The sequence below is a fragment of the Lampetra planeri genome, chromosome 50, assembly GCF_965212315.1.
Source record: "Lampetra planeri chromosome 50, kcLamPlan1.2.h2, whole genome shotgun sequence".
Classification (NCBI taxonomy): domain Eukaryota; kingdom Metazoa; phylum Chordata; class Hyperoartia; order Petromyzontiformes; family Petromyzontidae; genus Lampetra; species Lampetra planeri.
Window position 1 is genome coordinate 730,807 of NC_136156.1, and position 16,363 is coordinate 747,169.

Here is a 16,363-nt window from a genome sequence, read left to right on the forward strand (position 1 = left end):
AAAAAAGGACATCTCCAAATGCAATCATGTTGAAGTGGCTTAGCCTGGTTTCCTGAAACCAAAATGTAGCTTTGTACACCTGAACTCATAGAAATTCAAGTAACATAAGTATAACCATATCACAATTGTTTCCATACACCAAGTAGTTTGCTCACGCTTTCAAGATGTAAATAAAGTAAAGTTCAAATGAAACGCCGCATATCATGCATGTCCCGAAGCACTTTAATAAGTTGCTGTGTGCGTACTGAAAAAAATCTTCGTTAAACCAAAAATACAGAACAATGCATTAGAGAAAACATCCACATTTTATTTATAATTGTAACGGATCCAGTAAATATTTTCCAGGCATTTCTAACAGCTATGTTGAGTGTTGGGATGATAGGTTACTGAAACTAACATTACAACAGAATGGCATTTGACTAAGAGAAGAATGCATTGTCAAGAGACATTTTATTTCCAATGACAAAATTACATCATATTTCACGTAAAATTATGCATTCATTACCAAGCCGTATAAATGTAAAATTGTAACTTTCATTTTAGACTCAACTGCCTTGCGCACACATGCATTTAAACCACAATTTATGCAAATTATATTTCTAAGCTGCCGTTTAAACCACACAAGACCAATAATGCAGCTAAAAATAAAGCTATCATCCCAACACCACCTTAATGGGAAGGAAAAAAATCCTCTTTTTAAAAACACCCCACTGCTAAATTTAAATTTTACAAAAAACACACAATGTTATTAAAGTTAAAAAAGGATGTCATGCCAATTGGTGTACCGATCTTAAAATGTACTTTATAATGAGAAACTACTGGTTAATACTACTGCATGGTGGGAATGTTGCCACTGCTGTGTTGTCTAAACTGTTGTACAACACATTTAGAAGGCTGAATAATAAGCATTCCTGAGCATTCCAACTGGCCTAATACAAAGCGGGATCCAAAAATAGCGTCATGTACACTGGGCCGAGGACACTCTACTTGGAGATGGGCGTAATAAACTGGCTTCCTCACAAGGAATGCTCAGGTCTGTTGCAGCCTTAACTAATGGAACAAACTATGAGGTGGGTAAGCCTAAAAGCGGGTTTAAAATCTGTAATAATAATAAAAAAAGGACAACTGTACAGGAAGCTGGGGATGTCACAGACTAGTTAAAGCGGACGAGCTGAGAATGAGCTTCACTTGGAGTCGCTTGCTGCTGCCTCACTGGCTTTTGTCTGTGAACACACGCACACACACACAAAGTCTCAGACAATGAATGGTAAAAACGGTTTGTAAAACATTAAGTGATGTGTTGCACATGTGCAACATCTGAACAGCATCGATTAGATATAGAATAGTTAAATGGTATAAAAGATAGTTCTCAATGCATGTTGATGAAATGCAATGGATATTTAATGTGTCGGAAAAATAGAATAGAAAGGTCTGGAAGCCGCTATGCGGCCGAGATTGAGACACGACAAAAGCAGATGATTTGCACGGACAAGAGAAATCTACAGCGCCACCCTCCCCATACCTTCAGTAAATAAAGTTGTGATTAATCAAAACTAGCTAATGAGTTTTACTTTTACTCAAAAAAGGCACCCAGCTGCTCTTCAAATAAACAGCATCGCAGCTTCTTCAGGGGGAAGAATTGCCTTTGCACTTTTTCAAAGGGCCGGGCGCACAGCACCTATAAAGTCACATCTCCTGAATCCAAAAGTAATGTAAAGAGGATTTAGTTCAAGTGCCTTCAGATTTCTTCTGTCGATGCAGAGGACAGCGAGCAAGCGAGAGCAGGTGATTAGTGAAGCAAGCTGTGGAGAGGGGGGGTTACCTCCTCTCCGTTATCAGCCGTAGCGGCAGCAGCAGAAGCAGCCTTGCCTGCATCCTGCTTGGGCTGCTCGTCGGCCTTGCCCTTCCCCTTCTTCCCCTTAGCCTTCTCCTCCGCAGGCTTCTTAGGGGCCTTCTCCTTCTGTGGGCAAGAAAGAAACGCACAACCACCTGGTCAAGCCCACGTAACGCTAAATTTAGTACTTGACTAAGCACAAATGTCATCGAAAGTGGATGAAGTGAAATGATGACAGATTAAATAAAATGACAACAGCACGGACGTTCAGGAAAAAGTAAAGAAAGCATTATTAACCTTGGGGGCAGCAGCCTTCTTCGGTTTGGGCTCGGGCTTTGGTGCCTGGGGGCGCTGTGGAGGAGAGTCCATACACACGTCAACGCATGCACCACAAGACTACCATCCATTTCGCGACCAACACCAAGCACGGCTTGTGATGAGAGGCAACGCTAACGTTACACCACGTCGAGTTACCCATAACTCGAAAAATACTAAGCAACCGTGAGAATACATAAATTAATAAAACTTGCAATTAAAATAAGCAATCTAAAATGTCTTGTGAGAATGCATTCAAGCCTTACTTGTGAAAGCCTGACAGACCTCCTCTGCGGCTGAAAAAAGTAAAGAAACATTAAAAATGTAAATACAAAAATTAATCACGTTTAAGTACATGTATTAAAAAAAAGTGTTCAAGTTAAGTGTAAACAAACTGAGAATACAAACCTCACTCTTCGCCTTCTTTGCGTCTCCAGCTCCCTCACCAGCACCCTGAACGCCAAGGCAATAATCAATTAGTGGTGATAGCGCCGCCCCGAGAGCTGCAATCATTCACGTGACCAGACTCCCGCTCAAACACCACTCCGCGCCAAAAATACAAAAACATAAAAGCGCGCGCACACGCAGAGTCGTCGTAGCAGCACTAAAAACCCCGCGAATATATAAAGGCACCTGTCCACCCCCCAATGGGGGGTCATTAACAATAACCTTCAAAAACGGCAGCGGCCAAATAGCGAGGGCTTTGCATCTTCTTCTTTGCGAGTTACAATTCCAGTTCCAGCCGGTTCTCTCAAAACAAAAACCCCCACCGCCTCCTCCTCTCGCAGGGGTCAGAGGGGACACACACCGCAAACTTCTTGTGCACAACAGCCGAAATATTTGACAAAGCCAACAACTATTTCGAGGAAAGAACTTCTAAATCCCCTGCCCCCCCCCGACGGTAAAAAAAAAATACATCCATAGGTATTTTTTAAAGTAAAACGGCCAAGCGACGTCCATAACTGTTTCAAAGGCGCGCTCTTAAGTGCACGGGTATTCGTTCGGGACTGCAAAAGTTGGAATGGCGCCATTCCACCCCTCGTGGCTGCCACCACAACCACTACCACCACACCCCTCGTGGTTGTAGCTGCTACCACCACCACACCCCTCGTTGTAGCTGCTACCACCACCACCACGTTGTAGCTGTTACCACGACCACCACACAGTTTGTGGTTGTAGCTGCTACCACCACCACCACCCCTCGTGGTTGTAGCTGCCATGTGCTGCCCCCCCAAATTTTGGGCGCGAATTTCGGTTGGGGTGACGTCATCACTCGTTTTGGAGTTTCCCGCCTTTAGCGATTTGAATTAGCGGGAGATGGGAGGGATAACGAGTTCTATAATTATAAACTTCGTATGTTTAATAACCGCAAACGATGTGATATCGGTGAAGGGGTCCGATTAAATTGAATACATTAGTTAATAAAAACACTTTTATCGGGTTTATTTTTTTATATCACAACCGAGCCCTCCCACCCCTTAAACACATTGTTTTAAAACACTAAACATACAAGGCGGGTTAGCTGATGTGCATTTCGCCTTTTCGCGCGTAAACACCACGCGCGATGTGCAGCAGCAAACCACAACAAATGCGGGTCCGTATTATTATTTTACCATCGCATTTAACCCCAATCCTCGTCTTCGTCTTACAGCAGCACGACGCGCAGTTGACAATAACGAGTTGCGTAATTTTTTTTGCGTGTGAACGTTACGAGAGATAAAATTAGCAGCTCGAGTCGTGGTTTAGTGGGGGGGGGGACGGACGAGGCGGCCCTCGGCGTCCGCCATTGTTCGCCGCCTCCTCTTGGCGCGCAAAAATAACGCGGCGCGGAGCGCGGGAAGAGGCGGAAAAACCGCGCCAAAAACGTCGTCTAAACCGCAAAACCTCGGAGAAATATCGACTAAACGCTTCGGCAGAGGCGGAGAAAACGAAACGCGTGCCGCTTATTCTGTGGTGCGTCACACGGCTACGAGAGGTGGTGGGGGGGGAAGGAGCGAGCGGAGCCGCCGCCATCGAGCGTTGCGACATCGCGACGGAGGTGGAAAAAAAACATCACGAAACCGCTTTATAAGCCGCTGGAGCCCTCGACGAAGTTTAAACTTTGTTATTTGTCAAGGGGAAGGGAGGAGAAGGAAATGGCAATCGAGCGTTGGTTCGGGTTAATGGTTATTTAATTTTATTTTAATCGCGGCCATAAAATGTTGGGCGTCGGAGACGAAGACGACAACGACCACGAGAGGCGGACGACTATCGCCTCTTCTTCGCTCATTAGCATTTTAATTTATAAAAACAGTTAACTTGCACGCACGTTAGTTTAACTCGCCGTTAATTTTATTTAAAATGCAATGAAATTTATGTTAGAATTACAAAAAAATATTTACTCAACAATTACCGCCATTTTATTCGCGTTCCTCTCCCCCCCCCACGCGCGTAAAATTTACCTCACGACCTCACTTATTTCTTCTTTAACAAAATACAATAAAAAAAACTCTACCTAAGCGCATTAAAGCGTTTATATATTTTTTTTACAACCCTCGTGTTATAATTAAGCGCGAGGCTCACCTTTCTCTTGGTGGTCATGTTTGCTGTAGTAGTGGTGGTGGTGGTCGTAGTATCTCACAAGTCGGCAATGCACCGCCTCGCGCGCTGCGTCTCTGCCACAAATGCGCGCGCGCACAACTCAAGTTCCCCTATACAAATACGATGCCCTCATTTGCATAATTTATGCTAACGACATCCTCAACCGTCCTTTCCCGGCTTCGCGTCTGCTCTCATTGGATGGTTTGAATTCGATTTGGCCAATGAGCGGCGAGCGGCGCGCGCGCCCCGTGCACACGCAACCCCCCCTCCCTCCCCTCATAGTTGTTGGAGCGACCCCGCCCCCACAACCATTGGACGCGGCCGGGTGGGCGTGAGCGCAGTGACGTCATCGCGCTCACGCCCACTTCTGTCGAGCGAAGACTTTTACACAAAAACAAGTTGAATTCCGTTGAGGTGGGAAAACAAGTTGTTGTTGTTAAAGGAACGTCGCGTTTTAAAATCGCGCACAAAAAAACGAACGACCAAAAATCCCCATGCCCTCAAAAGGAGAACTTTGACCGCACCCACCCCCCTCCCCCTCTGCAATGGTTCAACGATGGTTGCAACCATAACCCACAACGCCATTGCAATTCTCACACCGCATAAGCCAGACGGTCCCTTTGCATTTAGATGCACGTTTCTAATTGGCTTGCGTCGGTTCGAGACGAACGCCGTTCTCGCAACCGATTGGTTGTTGGCGCGAATGGGGGGGGGGGGCGAAGCGAACGTGACGCGCCGCGTGCCTATGCGCTGTACGGTATCCAGAGCCCCCATTGGCGCCCATGTTGTGGTCGTGTTGAGGCGTGGAAGGCGGCGAGGGCCATGGCGGAGCACGCGTGCGGCTGGGCGGTGGTGCTGTTCGTCGTGTTCCTGTGTAACCTGTGCAGGCTGCTGCTGCCCGCGTTCGCGCTGCTGGTGAGAGGGACCGTCGTCGTTGTCTCTCCTTTAAACAAAAGTCCCCCTTTTGTTCGCGCCACGGGCACCTTAAGACTGCGCACTAACGCAATGTCACGTCCCTACTGATCTAAGAGGGGGGAAACCCAACACATTGTTTATCTCTCGCCGTGCTGAGGGGTGCTCCGGTTGCGTGGTTCGAGCTGTCTGGAGACGTAAGTTTGAGGCTTGGATAACGACATGAAAGCGTCTAAAGTCACTCGTGGTGCAATGACGTCGTCACGTAGAAGATTTGACGAAGTGACGTGGTGGAGATATCCTGAACGTAAACTTTAAATTATTGTTTTCGTACAAACACCGAGCTTAAGGACGTCGGCGGACATCTGTTACCACGGCCTGGGTGTGTGTTTACAAAGTGTGCTTCAGGTTGAGTAGTCGTGGTGAAGTATGGTCAAAAACAACCAAGGGTGGCACTCGTCCAGCAGTAGAAATTAAGAAGATTATCGTAAAGTGTTCTGTGTCGTGCATAAAACATCCACCGGTGTGTGAGAGACGTCAATGTGGTCTTGCACAGGCCTTGTAACGTGTTTAGTTTTCCTTCCCCAGCACCTCCGAGTATCAAGGTTGGCTACATACGGTGCGAAAGAAGTTTGACACGCATACATTGCAGGAAGTCAGCAGTGGTCCTTTAGCCATATAGAACTTTCAGTGCACTAACCACCCCACCACTGTTAAGAACAACACCATACTAAGATGTGCTCGTGCTGTCCTTAAATAAGCTCATCTCCTGTTTGTAGTCCTACGCCTGTTGTGGAACTCTCACATGCGGATGGTGGGGGCTTGCATATCTGAAAGACAACCACTGTTGAATTCCCAACAAGATGGTACCTATTTATCTACCCCAAAGGAATGATGGGCCGAGTCAACACCCAGGATATGAAGAGACTCACAAAATATGAGTTTCTTCATGAGCTCATCCACGAGGTTTCGATGTGAGAATCTAAATGAAAGATTCAATCATGGTTGTCCAAAATGTATACACATTATTGCACTATGAATTAGATAGTATTCTTACCCTTTGATGGGGTGGAAGAGTGGCACAGTGGTAAGCACATTGCATCATGAACCCAGTGACCTGTATTTGATTATTGGCTGCAGCTGAGATCAGAAAGAGATATATTTATAAATATGCGTTTCGAGTTTTTGGCTGATATAAATTTCCACACGATAAGCCACTTCATTGGGCTATCATTTGAGGCCAGGTCTCCTGAAAATGAGCTATATAGCTCAGTGGGCCTTACCTAGTCAAATAAAAAAAGTTTAAATACCTATATAACCTCTTGCCACGGCAGCTCTCACCTACTTCAGAATTTTCTTGCTGTGGTTCCACCTGATTAAGATTGCTTGTGTTGCGATCGAAACGTCGTGATTTGTATTATTTTATTTCTACCTACGTGACTACCGAAAGAACCAATAAGTATGGATTCCTGCAGTCACGAAAGCTTAAAATCAAGATTAAAAGTTTAAATAGTTTAATTATCTCTCCAGGCCCTGTGTTCCCCCTTCATCATACACCGAGCAGTGTGGTGCAGTACCATCATTCAACTCCCTTGATTAAAAAAAATGCAGGGAGGCCTTTATCCAGCAGTGGACTGAAACTAATTATTGTTATACCCTTTGTACATATGCATAAACACAGTACATCATGTGCAAGTATGTATATTCGTTTAATAAAAAATCAATGGATTTCTGTTCACTTCAAAATCTTAAATTCATCATTTTGCTGATACAAAAATGTGAAATGAACCTGGTGGATGTGTAACGGTGGTTCTTTAGAGGTTGCTTTGAGCACTGGACGTTGGTGAGACTCAGTATTTTTGTTAACATAGTACACATGCTCCCCAGGAGCATTAACATTGCCATAAACTGGTGTGCAAACAGTTCATTTGTAGGTGTTCCTCAATTGTATCCCAATTGTGCTATTGGTGTCATGTTATGAGACCAAAGTATCCATTTGGATCACACATGCTAGAGAATGGCCCACAGAAGCATACATCAGAGCAACCTCTGAGATTCCTTCCAGTTACCTGGTCCACACAGTACAGGGCAGCACTTTTCCACCCGCTCTGCCACATGAGGGCAATGTTCATTGAGTAAATATAATATTTTATTTCTCAGAGCTGGAATTTAACCAAATGAAGTGCAGAATATACTTTTTGTGCAGTTATTGCTGACCAAGCTGGAACTGTCAACTTGCTGAATTTGAGAACCCAGTTTAAGCACAGGCAGCTTTCCTGGATTCAAACCCACGATCTCTGCAGTGGCAGACAATTGTGTATCTTAGCAATTGCACTTGTTCCCTTCCCATGTTTTTGCGTGAATGGTGGAGGTGGTGCGGCTGACACAGCCGGACTCCGGACGGGAGCTGGAGCTGAGGGAGGAACTGCGGAAGATGCGGCGGGAGCTTGCCACCATCAGCGTCATGGACGAGTTTGCGCGCTACGCCCGCTTGGAGCGGCGCATCAACAAAGCCAGCGATGAGCTGAAGACCTCGCGTGCGTTCCGTCTTTCACACCACTGCCAGCAGCGAGCGTGGGGCTCGGTGAGATTGGAGGCCGCAGGAAAAAGGGAACTCGCCCCAGTTAGCGCTAGAGACGTTTTAAGATGAAAGCAACAAAAATAATACTACTTTAATGATCAAATATTGTCAATCGGACCATTTACATGCGATGTTTGACTTTATTCATATATCTTCAGACTAGTGTTGGGCCATTCCTGTAAAATTGTATCCAAATTCCACGATCTAATGAAGGCTATTATGCCAGCAGCAAGCAATTGCAGGGCTGCATATTTACCTTTACAATAATGCCATTACAATTCCTTGCAGGGATTGCGATTCCTCTGGATTATTCCCAGGTTAAAATGTCCATTCACTGGAATGGAGTTCTAATGGTGAATATGCCATGGAAGGAAATGTTCAATATAATTGCCCTTGCTTGGAGACACAGGAATTGCCATTGAAATGAATGACATTCTTTGAGAGCTGAGGAATCACGCAGTGTATAACCATATTCATTTAAATGGTTGATATATGATCCTTATGGCGGTTCCCCGGGCTACCAAATAATACAAAATGGCCGAGGCAATTAAATATTTTATTTCTGGGACACTATTTTTTCCAGGGGTGTACTTAACGCCGCGACTGTTGTAGCAATCAATCCGAAATCAGTGCTACTCCACGATGTCGAAACACAGCGAGGACGATTGCACTGAAACCCTGAACGCTCGTATGCACCATAGTTGATTGTGTACAGCTCAACGAGATGAGTCGATTGCCGCAATCGCCGACCATCAACAGACAAAAAATGACTGCATCACATTATGCGAGAGCCGGGGTACCGCCATCAGGTTCATATGTGTCTCCAACTGAATGGGGATTCCTTGGGCGCCTAAGAATCATCCAGTAGGATCATTGAAATTGTAGTCCAGGAATTGCCATTAAAATGCATGGCCAATTCCTAAAGAGTGACATCAAAATGAAATAAAATGTATTTTTCAAACACTCGTTTTTCATGAAAACATCAATGTACACTAAAATATCGGAATGATAACTTAATGTTTTTCCGATGTTCAATGTTTTTTTCGTGTTAACTATTCACATAAAAGAGCAATGTAAATATTAAAAAGCAATGTTTATTCTCAAATAAAATAACGAATAATAAAATAGAAAAGCGAGAAGTCCAGGGTCAACGCTAAACCAACAGCAATCTTAAATCTACTTTTCAGTATATTCACTTTTAACCTATCTGCACTATTATACAACTCTCCGTGGTGTTTGTAGTGGGACTATTTTTTTTAATCGGAGGGGGAAAAAGTTTTTTTAGCATAAAATCAACATGGAAAGGAAAACATCGACGTAAAAAGGAGAGGTCAAGATCCACCATTCCCACGATCTTATTAGAAATTGTGTTCAATGATGATTATTTAATCGCGATTCCACTTTAGGAATTGTGAGAATCAGCCAGGTCCACTTAAGACCAAGTGTTACTCAAGTTGATGAGGTGTTTGATAGCAACTGCATTTGGGTTTAACTTAAAACGTATATTTTTTTTATCGAATACAATGGTCCATGTGTCTTTTTTTGCTTAGGTCACGTGATACTTTCATGCCAACGTGACAATCTTGTCGGATTGTGCAGGGTTATTTTCAATAACTTGGATCGAAAACTACCACATGGCCTAACCCAAAAACAATTATGTTGTTGGATTTGTTTTTGGGTTTATTCTGCTTTTATGCACAGTGCATAAGTAATTACGTTTGTGCAGGACAATCATCCTCATGGAGTTGCCTTTGTGTTTAGCAGCATTGCATATTGTCCATTTGCCACATTAATGCTTTTGAGCAGTGTGAAAGGAGAACGAACCACTTAAGTGTTGTTCCCACACTCCACACACGCGAACATCCATTCATTCCCGTTTATTATTTGTATGTGGGGTTTACATTGAGAACCCCCTTCGGCCCACCGTTGAACATTATGTTTTTGGTGTTCACAGTTCAGGCACGAACAACCCAGCTGACAACTATGAAGTGGGTTATAAACATCTCCTTCTACACTCTGCAGGTGAGTGTGCAGTCACACCATTATTTTAATGCGAAATTGTGTAATTCGCTTTGCATCCCGACACGAGTGATGTTGCGTAGTGAGTTAAAGGTTCATTAATCTAAGTTCATTCATGCATAAATAAGTAATACAGTGGTCTACATGGTTCCTGAGGGACTTGGTAAACATCTTCATGCGTGTTCCATGTTTTGAGTATTACCGGTGCATGTTGTGTTTGGTAATGACAGGCAGTGGTGATGATCACTCTGATATGGAACTACTACTCTACACCGGTGGCAATGCTCCCATCCAAGTGGGTCTCACCTCTAGAAAAGCTCGTGGCTTTTCCCACAGGTGTCCCAGGTCAGAGCGTCTTGTGTGAACCGTTACGCATCATAACTGCTGTTTGCAGAGTGTATGTCTTCAAGTGCGCCAGCAATAGTATGAGTTAACTTGACAAGCCATGGTTGCCTTCACAGCCTGAGTCGTAAGTGTGCTTGCCATGAACACAGTGCCCAGAATCTTAGGTTAAAGTCACACACTGACCTAATAATTTCGACAGTTAATTCATCATCAGCTATTGTCAATCCATTGCGGGATGAAGGCCTCTCCAAATCGCCGTCATCTCTCTCGATCCAGTGATGTAATAATCCACCCGGCACCTGCGCACAGGCCGATTTCATCACGCCATCTTCTCCTTGGATATCCTTTCGGATGTGTTTCATTCCTTGGCTGCCACTGTCACTTTCTTGTCCATTGACCATCATGCCTGCTAACAACATGTCCTGTCCAAGCCCACTTTTCTTATATTTGTTTTCCCTGCGCATGTTGCCTGATCCACGTGTTGCTCTTCATGTCTGTCGATACAATTCCAAGCAGGCATCTGCATACTTCTTTGCACACTTATTTGTTTGTGTTCAATTTATTTTACAAAGGTACAGCGAGTGAAACTGAAGGAGTGAAGGACATCTGTTCAGCTGACACTGTCATCTTTCGTCCCCACTTGCAGGAGGCATAGGCATCACGTGCTGGCTGCTGGTCTGCAACAAGATTGCAGGCTTACTCTTCCAGCCGTTCACCTGAGACTGCATCACTGAAACTCTCCTATATCAACTTAGGGCGCTTCGAGGCACAGCTCCGCCTGCCCAGCCTTACCTCCAGGGGGTCGCTCTAATTGTGCGACGGAGTTTTTTTGGCGGACGCAGTAAAACCTTTAACAGCGACTCGCACGTCTGGCAGACTCGCTTCTTTGCGACTAAGTATTGCTGTTTACTTGATTTTGTTACCCTTTGTTTTTTTTAAACGTGCAGACCTTGATCGATGTATATATAATACCCAGGTCATGTTGGACTATTTATTATGTAAGCGAGTAATCAGCCGTGAACAAAATCTTTGCATCAAAAATAAATGTGCGTCAAAAAATACATGTTTGGTGACTCCTTTTGAATGATCAAAGTGTGATAATTTACCACTCATTACATGTTAAGAGGTCCTGTTAAGTGCCAATGTACGCACACTGTTAATTATAACCGTTACTATTAATTTGTAAGGATGAGTGGTAGCATCGTGGTTAGTGTACTAAACTACAAACTGAGTGACCCGAGTTCCATTCCCAGCCACGGCTAACATCAGGATACTCAGCTAATATTAAGCCAGCATTGTTCTTCACACTGCAATATGTGAAGCTTCAGGAGGGCAATGTAGCCAACCCTGCTAATTGGAGGTGAGCCGATGTCACTGAACACATGATCAGTTTAACACATAACCCGACAGCCAATTAGTAAGGGATTTGTCACATCAACAAAACGCCAATTAGTTACTACTTCAGCCCACCGGTGTGTTGGAGAGTAAATCCACAACATTTACAGTTTGAGTACGACGTTTCGCTGGTAGTTACATCCAGCATGATCGGGTGATTTCCAGAATAGTGAAGCCATCCACCTGCATCCGGTCTTAATAGAGCAGCAGGACGACGTCATCACTGAACCCATCAGGTGCAGAAGGGGGGGTTATTGTAATTATATAATTAGTGATGTAATTAGTATGTTTCCTTTTAGTCTTACGCTAATGTTACAAACCGTCTGTTGTGCAGTGCTAGATATCGAGTGTGAAAACCAGTCAAATTAGTGAACAGACGGTAAGTAAACATTGGCGTAAGACTAAAAGAACACCAAATAAATATTAAATACTCTAAAACACAACTGTCGGCAGTTACAGAACATGCTTGCCAACAAGGACACTCAATTTGTTTGATAACGTTGAAGTGATGTAATTCGATAATCCATTGAAATTGAGAGAAATACAAATAATTGGAACCGCTCTGACAGCTACAGGCTTAGTGCGGCCTATAAGCGTATTATTGAGTAATTGTAAGATGAGATGAAGAGGAAGGCAGAAGAAGAGGTGGGGCGATGTGGTGCGATCGGACGTAGTGGCGCGAGGAGCGGAGGGAGAGATGGCGTGGAACGGGGCGGTGTGGAGAAGGTGGCAAGGACGCGGAACACCCCACACGAGTGGGACAAACGCATGGAAGAAGATATCTTACATTGCAAATATAGGAAACACAAACTAATTAAATTATTACTCATCAATTCTCCCTCGCCTCTGATTTCTGCACCTGATAGGTTCAGTGATGACGTCGTCCTACTGCTCTATTTGAGACCAGAAGCAGGTGGGTAGCTTCACTATTCTGGCAAATCGCCCGATGATGTTGGACGTAATTACCTGCGAAACGTCACGGTACTCAAATTGTAAATGTGGATTTACTCTCCAACACACTGGTGGGCTGAATTAGTAACTAATTGGCTGTTGGTTACGTGACAAATCCCTTACTAATTGTCTGTGTCGGGTGGTGGAGGGTTATGACACATTTATACTTATGCGATCTAACCCAAAAACCTTTATTATGGAACACATGATGTCCACTCACCTTATTCTGAAGACACTAGTTTTGTACGATTTTCACACGAGACATGAAGCACTTCACAAGAAGCTTTTTGATCGATGTTGGCATAGACGTGTGAAGTCCCTGGAGACCATGCTCAATATTCTATAGAAAAAAGTCTAAATTTTTGTTTGTGTGTGGGTTTGCGTGTCCGCGCGCTTGCGAAGGATTTGGCTCTCCAACGGGGTTTACGTAAAAAGAAAATTCCCAGGTACCACGCCGTAAGCCCCGCGATGAGCAAGCGCTATTCCTTTTTCACATCCGTCAACTTTAAATTCGTTTAATTAGCGATTTAGTGCGATTTTTGTGTGCTTTCTGTTTATGTATTTATGACGCGTGCACGGCCATACCAACTCACGTGCCTTTGGTGGCGGGGACGGCCCATGCCAAGTCGCACGCCTTCGGTGGGAGTGAGGGGGACATTTTCTTTCGCGTAAAAAATTCTATAAAAATACACTAAACGCTGAGGTAAATTCTTCACTGTGTGATGTCCCCCCCACCCCGACGCGTGCAGTTACTACTATACAGTCGGTATATGCTACCACTATAGGTCGTAGATATTTCTGCAGAGCGGCCGCGGAGATCGTGGCTTGGGGGGGGGGGTCACGGGTAGCAGCCCAGCCCCAACCTACAAAGGTGCCACCTCGGCCGGCTGGACAATCTAGGCGAGGCCGGAGGCTCTATACGGAACTAGACCTCACCACGCCATTCTGTCAGGTGAGTACTTTGTGCTATAGAGTCGATGAATACTGCTATAGTCAGCATGTACTACTGTAGTGATAGCAGATACCACCAGTCGGTATGCACTGCTGTAATCATAGCAGGTACCACCACAGTCAGTATGCACTGCTGTAATCATAGCAGGTACCACCACAGTATGCACTGCTGCAGTGAAAGCAGGTACCATCACAGTATGCACTGCTGTAATCATAGCAGGTACCACCACAGTATGCACTGCTGTAATCATAGCAGGTACCACCACAGTACGCACTGCTGTTAGATTTTTAAGAGTAGTTTTGAAAAAAAAAATTGGCCCGGGCAACGCTGGGTACTTCCCGCTAGTTATTTATAAAATCAAAGTCTGCATTGGTTTACCTTCCAACCTCATTTGCATATGTCCGTGTTATAAAAATTTCCCTTCAAGCATATGCTGATATCAAAGCTTGGATGCAATCCAATTTTCTTCAGTTGAATTTTGATACGACGGAGGTGAAGCTTGTTGGGTCCCACTTCAACTTGAAAAGGCTGGTTCGGTCTGTGACAACCGATGCCCGCAATATTGGTGCTGCTCAGTCAGTTTGCAGTCTTGGTGTTGTCCTTTATGCCTCATTAGCCTTTGAAGCGCACATTAACAAGACCACTAAGGATTCCTTTTATCATCTTGAGAAACATAGCCAGGCTGCGCCCCCGTCCTTTCACTATCGTACACTGAGAAGCTGCTTCCTGCATTTATTTTCTCTCGTTGGCTCTTGTAACTCACTGGCTTGCTGGCATACCCCCCCATACGCTGTCAAGTCGCCTACAACACGTGCAAGATGCGGCTGCCAGAATGCTGACGTGCAGCACGCCTGCTGCTGGACATGGTACCCTGTGCTGGCATCTCAATTGGCTGCCGCTCCAAGGCCCTCAATGATGCTGCTCCCTCGTATATACGGGGACCTCCTTCGCCCATGTTCCAACAAGTGTGCTTCGGTCTTCCGAGTCTAGCCTGCAGTGTGTTGTGTGTGTATGCCGTGGTCACATCTCTCTACGACGAGGGTTGGTGACCATCAGGGCTTTTCTCGTGTGGCCCCCAGGCTGTGGAATTCACGTCCACTGGACGTTCGCTCTGCTGACTCCCCCCTCGCTTTTTTCAAATCGCGCCTTAAGACGCAACTTATTTTGAACGATTTTTTTACTTCTTGAATCCATTGTTTTTTTTTTGTGGGCGTGGGTGGGGTTAGATTTGATCGGTGTGAGCCTCCACAGGTGTGTGTTGTGGACAGTGCCTTGTGACCTCCGGGTGAAAGTCACTTTCAAAACGTCAATTATTGTCTGTATATATAGTCTATACAATTGGACGTGCCTCATCGCCTGAGGACAATTGTGTGAATGAACACACTGCTGGGGTTGGATATTCAATGTTGCTCACGGAGGCAACAACAGCCTGTCCTTAAGTTAACTCCGCTGACCCATATCTCTGATTACCACATGGGTGTAGCAGCATATATCGGTCAAGGGCTTGTCGTTGATATCTTATAACACGTGTAGTAGCTATGTGCAATAACGAGATGCCCGAGATAACACACTATTTAGGCTGTTTGCAAACAGTACACTGTATTTATAAACATGTGATTGTTCATATTCTTGGTTCTTTTGGTAAAGTCACGGAGATAGAAAATAAAAAATAAAATGTTTAATCAAAAATTGTACTTTTGATTTCATTTGATCTTTTATTTTCTATCTACGTGACTTTACCGAAACAACCAAGAATATGAATTCCTGCAGTCACGAAAGTGTTAAGTCAAAATGTACGTGATTGTTCTACAGTCGGTGCGGATGCAGCATGTTTCAGTGGTTAGCGCCACTGCGTTATGCACTTGGCTAAAATTGGTGGAGATCTCAACTGGTCCTTTGCTGCTTATCCTATATCAGCAACCCACATTGACCATAATGGTGAAATATGGTCAAATAACCCCAGTGACCGATGTGGCATGGGGAAGCCTTTAACCAGTAGTCGATGAACAAAAATGGACGAACATTTTAACACGATAATAGCTGCGCAGAGGGTGATGGAATATTTTTTTTCAGATTCGATCATTCCGTTTTAAATGTAGTCATCGTTAACATGGCACACTCAATTATATTACTAAGAGTATACACTCAATTACAATTAATGCTTGTCTGATAACCCTAGCAGGTCGAAGTTGTAACAGTGCTATGTCTACACTATGGGAACCTCATTTGCCAGTAAAAATATGATAATTGGTTTTTTACCCTTCTATCTGGCAACAAAACTGACACCTTTTTACAAGGAGTCATGTTTGCATAGACCGCAATACCTGCAGTCATAAATATGTCTTTTGTTTGTATTTATGACTGCAGGTATTGCGGTCTATGCAAACATGACTCCTTGTAAAAAGGTGTCAGTTTTGTTGCCAGATAGAAGGGTAAAAAAACAATTATCAGTGCTATGTCTAAATTTAAAAAAAACCTC

At 44.3% G+C, this 16,363-nt stretch overlaps 2 protein-coding genes across 3 annotated transcripts; one reads left to right on the forward strand and one right to left on the reverse strand.

Moving 5' to 3' along the window:
• Positions 1-286: 286 nt before the first annotated feature.
• LOC144734215 (non-histone chromosomal protein HMG-17-like) lies at positions 287-5,003 on the reverse strand. Of its 2 annotated transcripts, none has more exons than XM_078616329.1 (6): positions 4,712-5,003; positions 2,558-2,602; positions 2,416-2,445; positions 2,132-2,185; positions 1,870-1,960; positions 287-1,223 (listed from the first exon to the last, which is right to left on the reverse strand). In XM_078616329.1, the coding sequence occupies exons 1-6, from the start codon at positions 4,727-4,729 to the stop codon at positions 1,210-1,212; spliced, it is 252 nt and encodes an 83-aa protein (XP_078472455.1). In that variant the 5' UTR covers positions 4,730-5,003; the 3' UTR covers positions 287-1,209. The 2 variants fall into 2 exon arrangements, with proteins under 2 accessions (XP_078472455.1, XP_078472454.1); XM_078616328.1 differs by having other exon boundaries at positions 1,823-1,960.
• A 314-nt stretch (positions 5,004-5,317) lies between these two features.
• On the forward strand, positions 5,318-11,662 carry GET1 (guided entry of tail-anchored proteins factor 1). Its single transcript, XM_078616448.1, has 5 exons — positions 5,318-5,644; positions 8,013-8,178; positions 10,177-10,244; positions 10,472-10,586; positions 11,233-11,662. The coding sequence occupies exons 1-5, from the start codon at positions 5,360-5,362 to the stop codon at positions 11,304-11,306; spliced, it is 708 nt and encodes a 235-aa protein (XP_078472574.1). The 5' UTR covers positions 5,318-5,359; the 3' UTR covers positions 11,307-11,662.
• Positions 11,663-16,363: the final 4,701 nt, after the last annotated feature.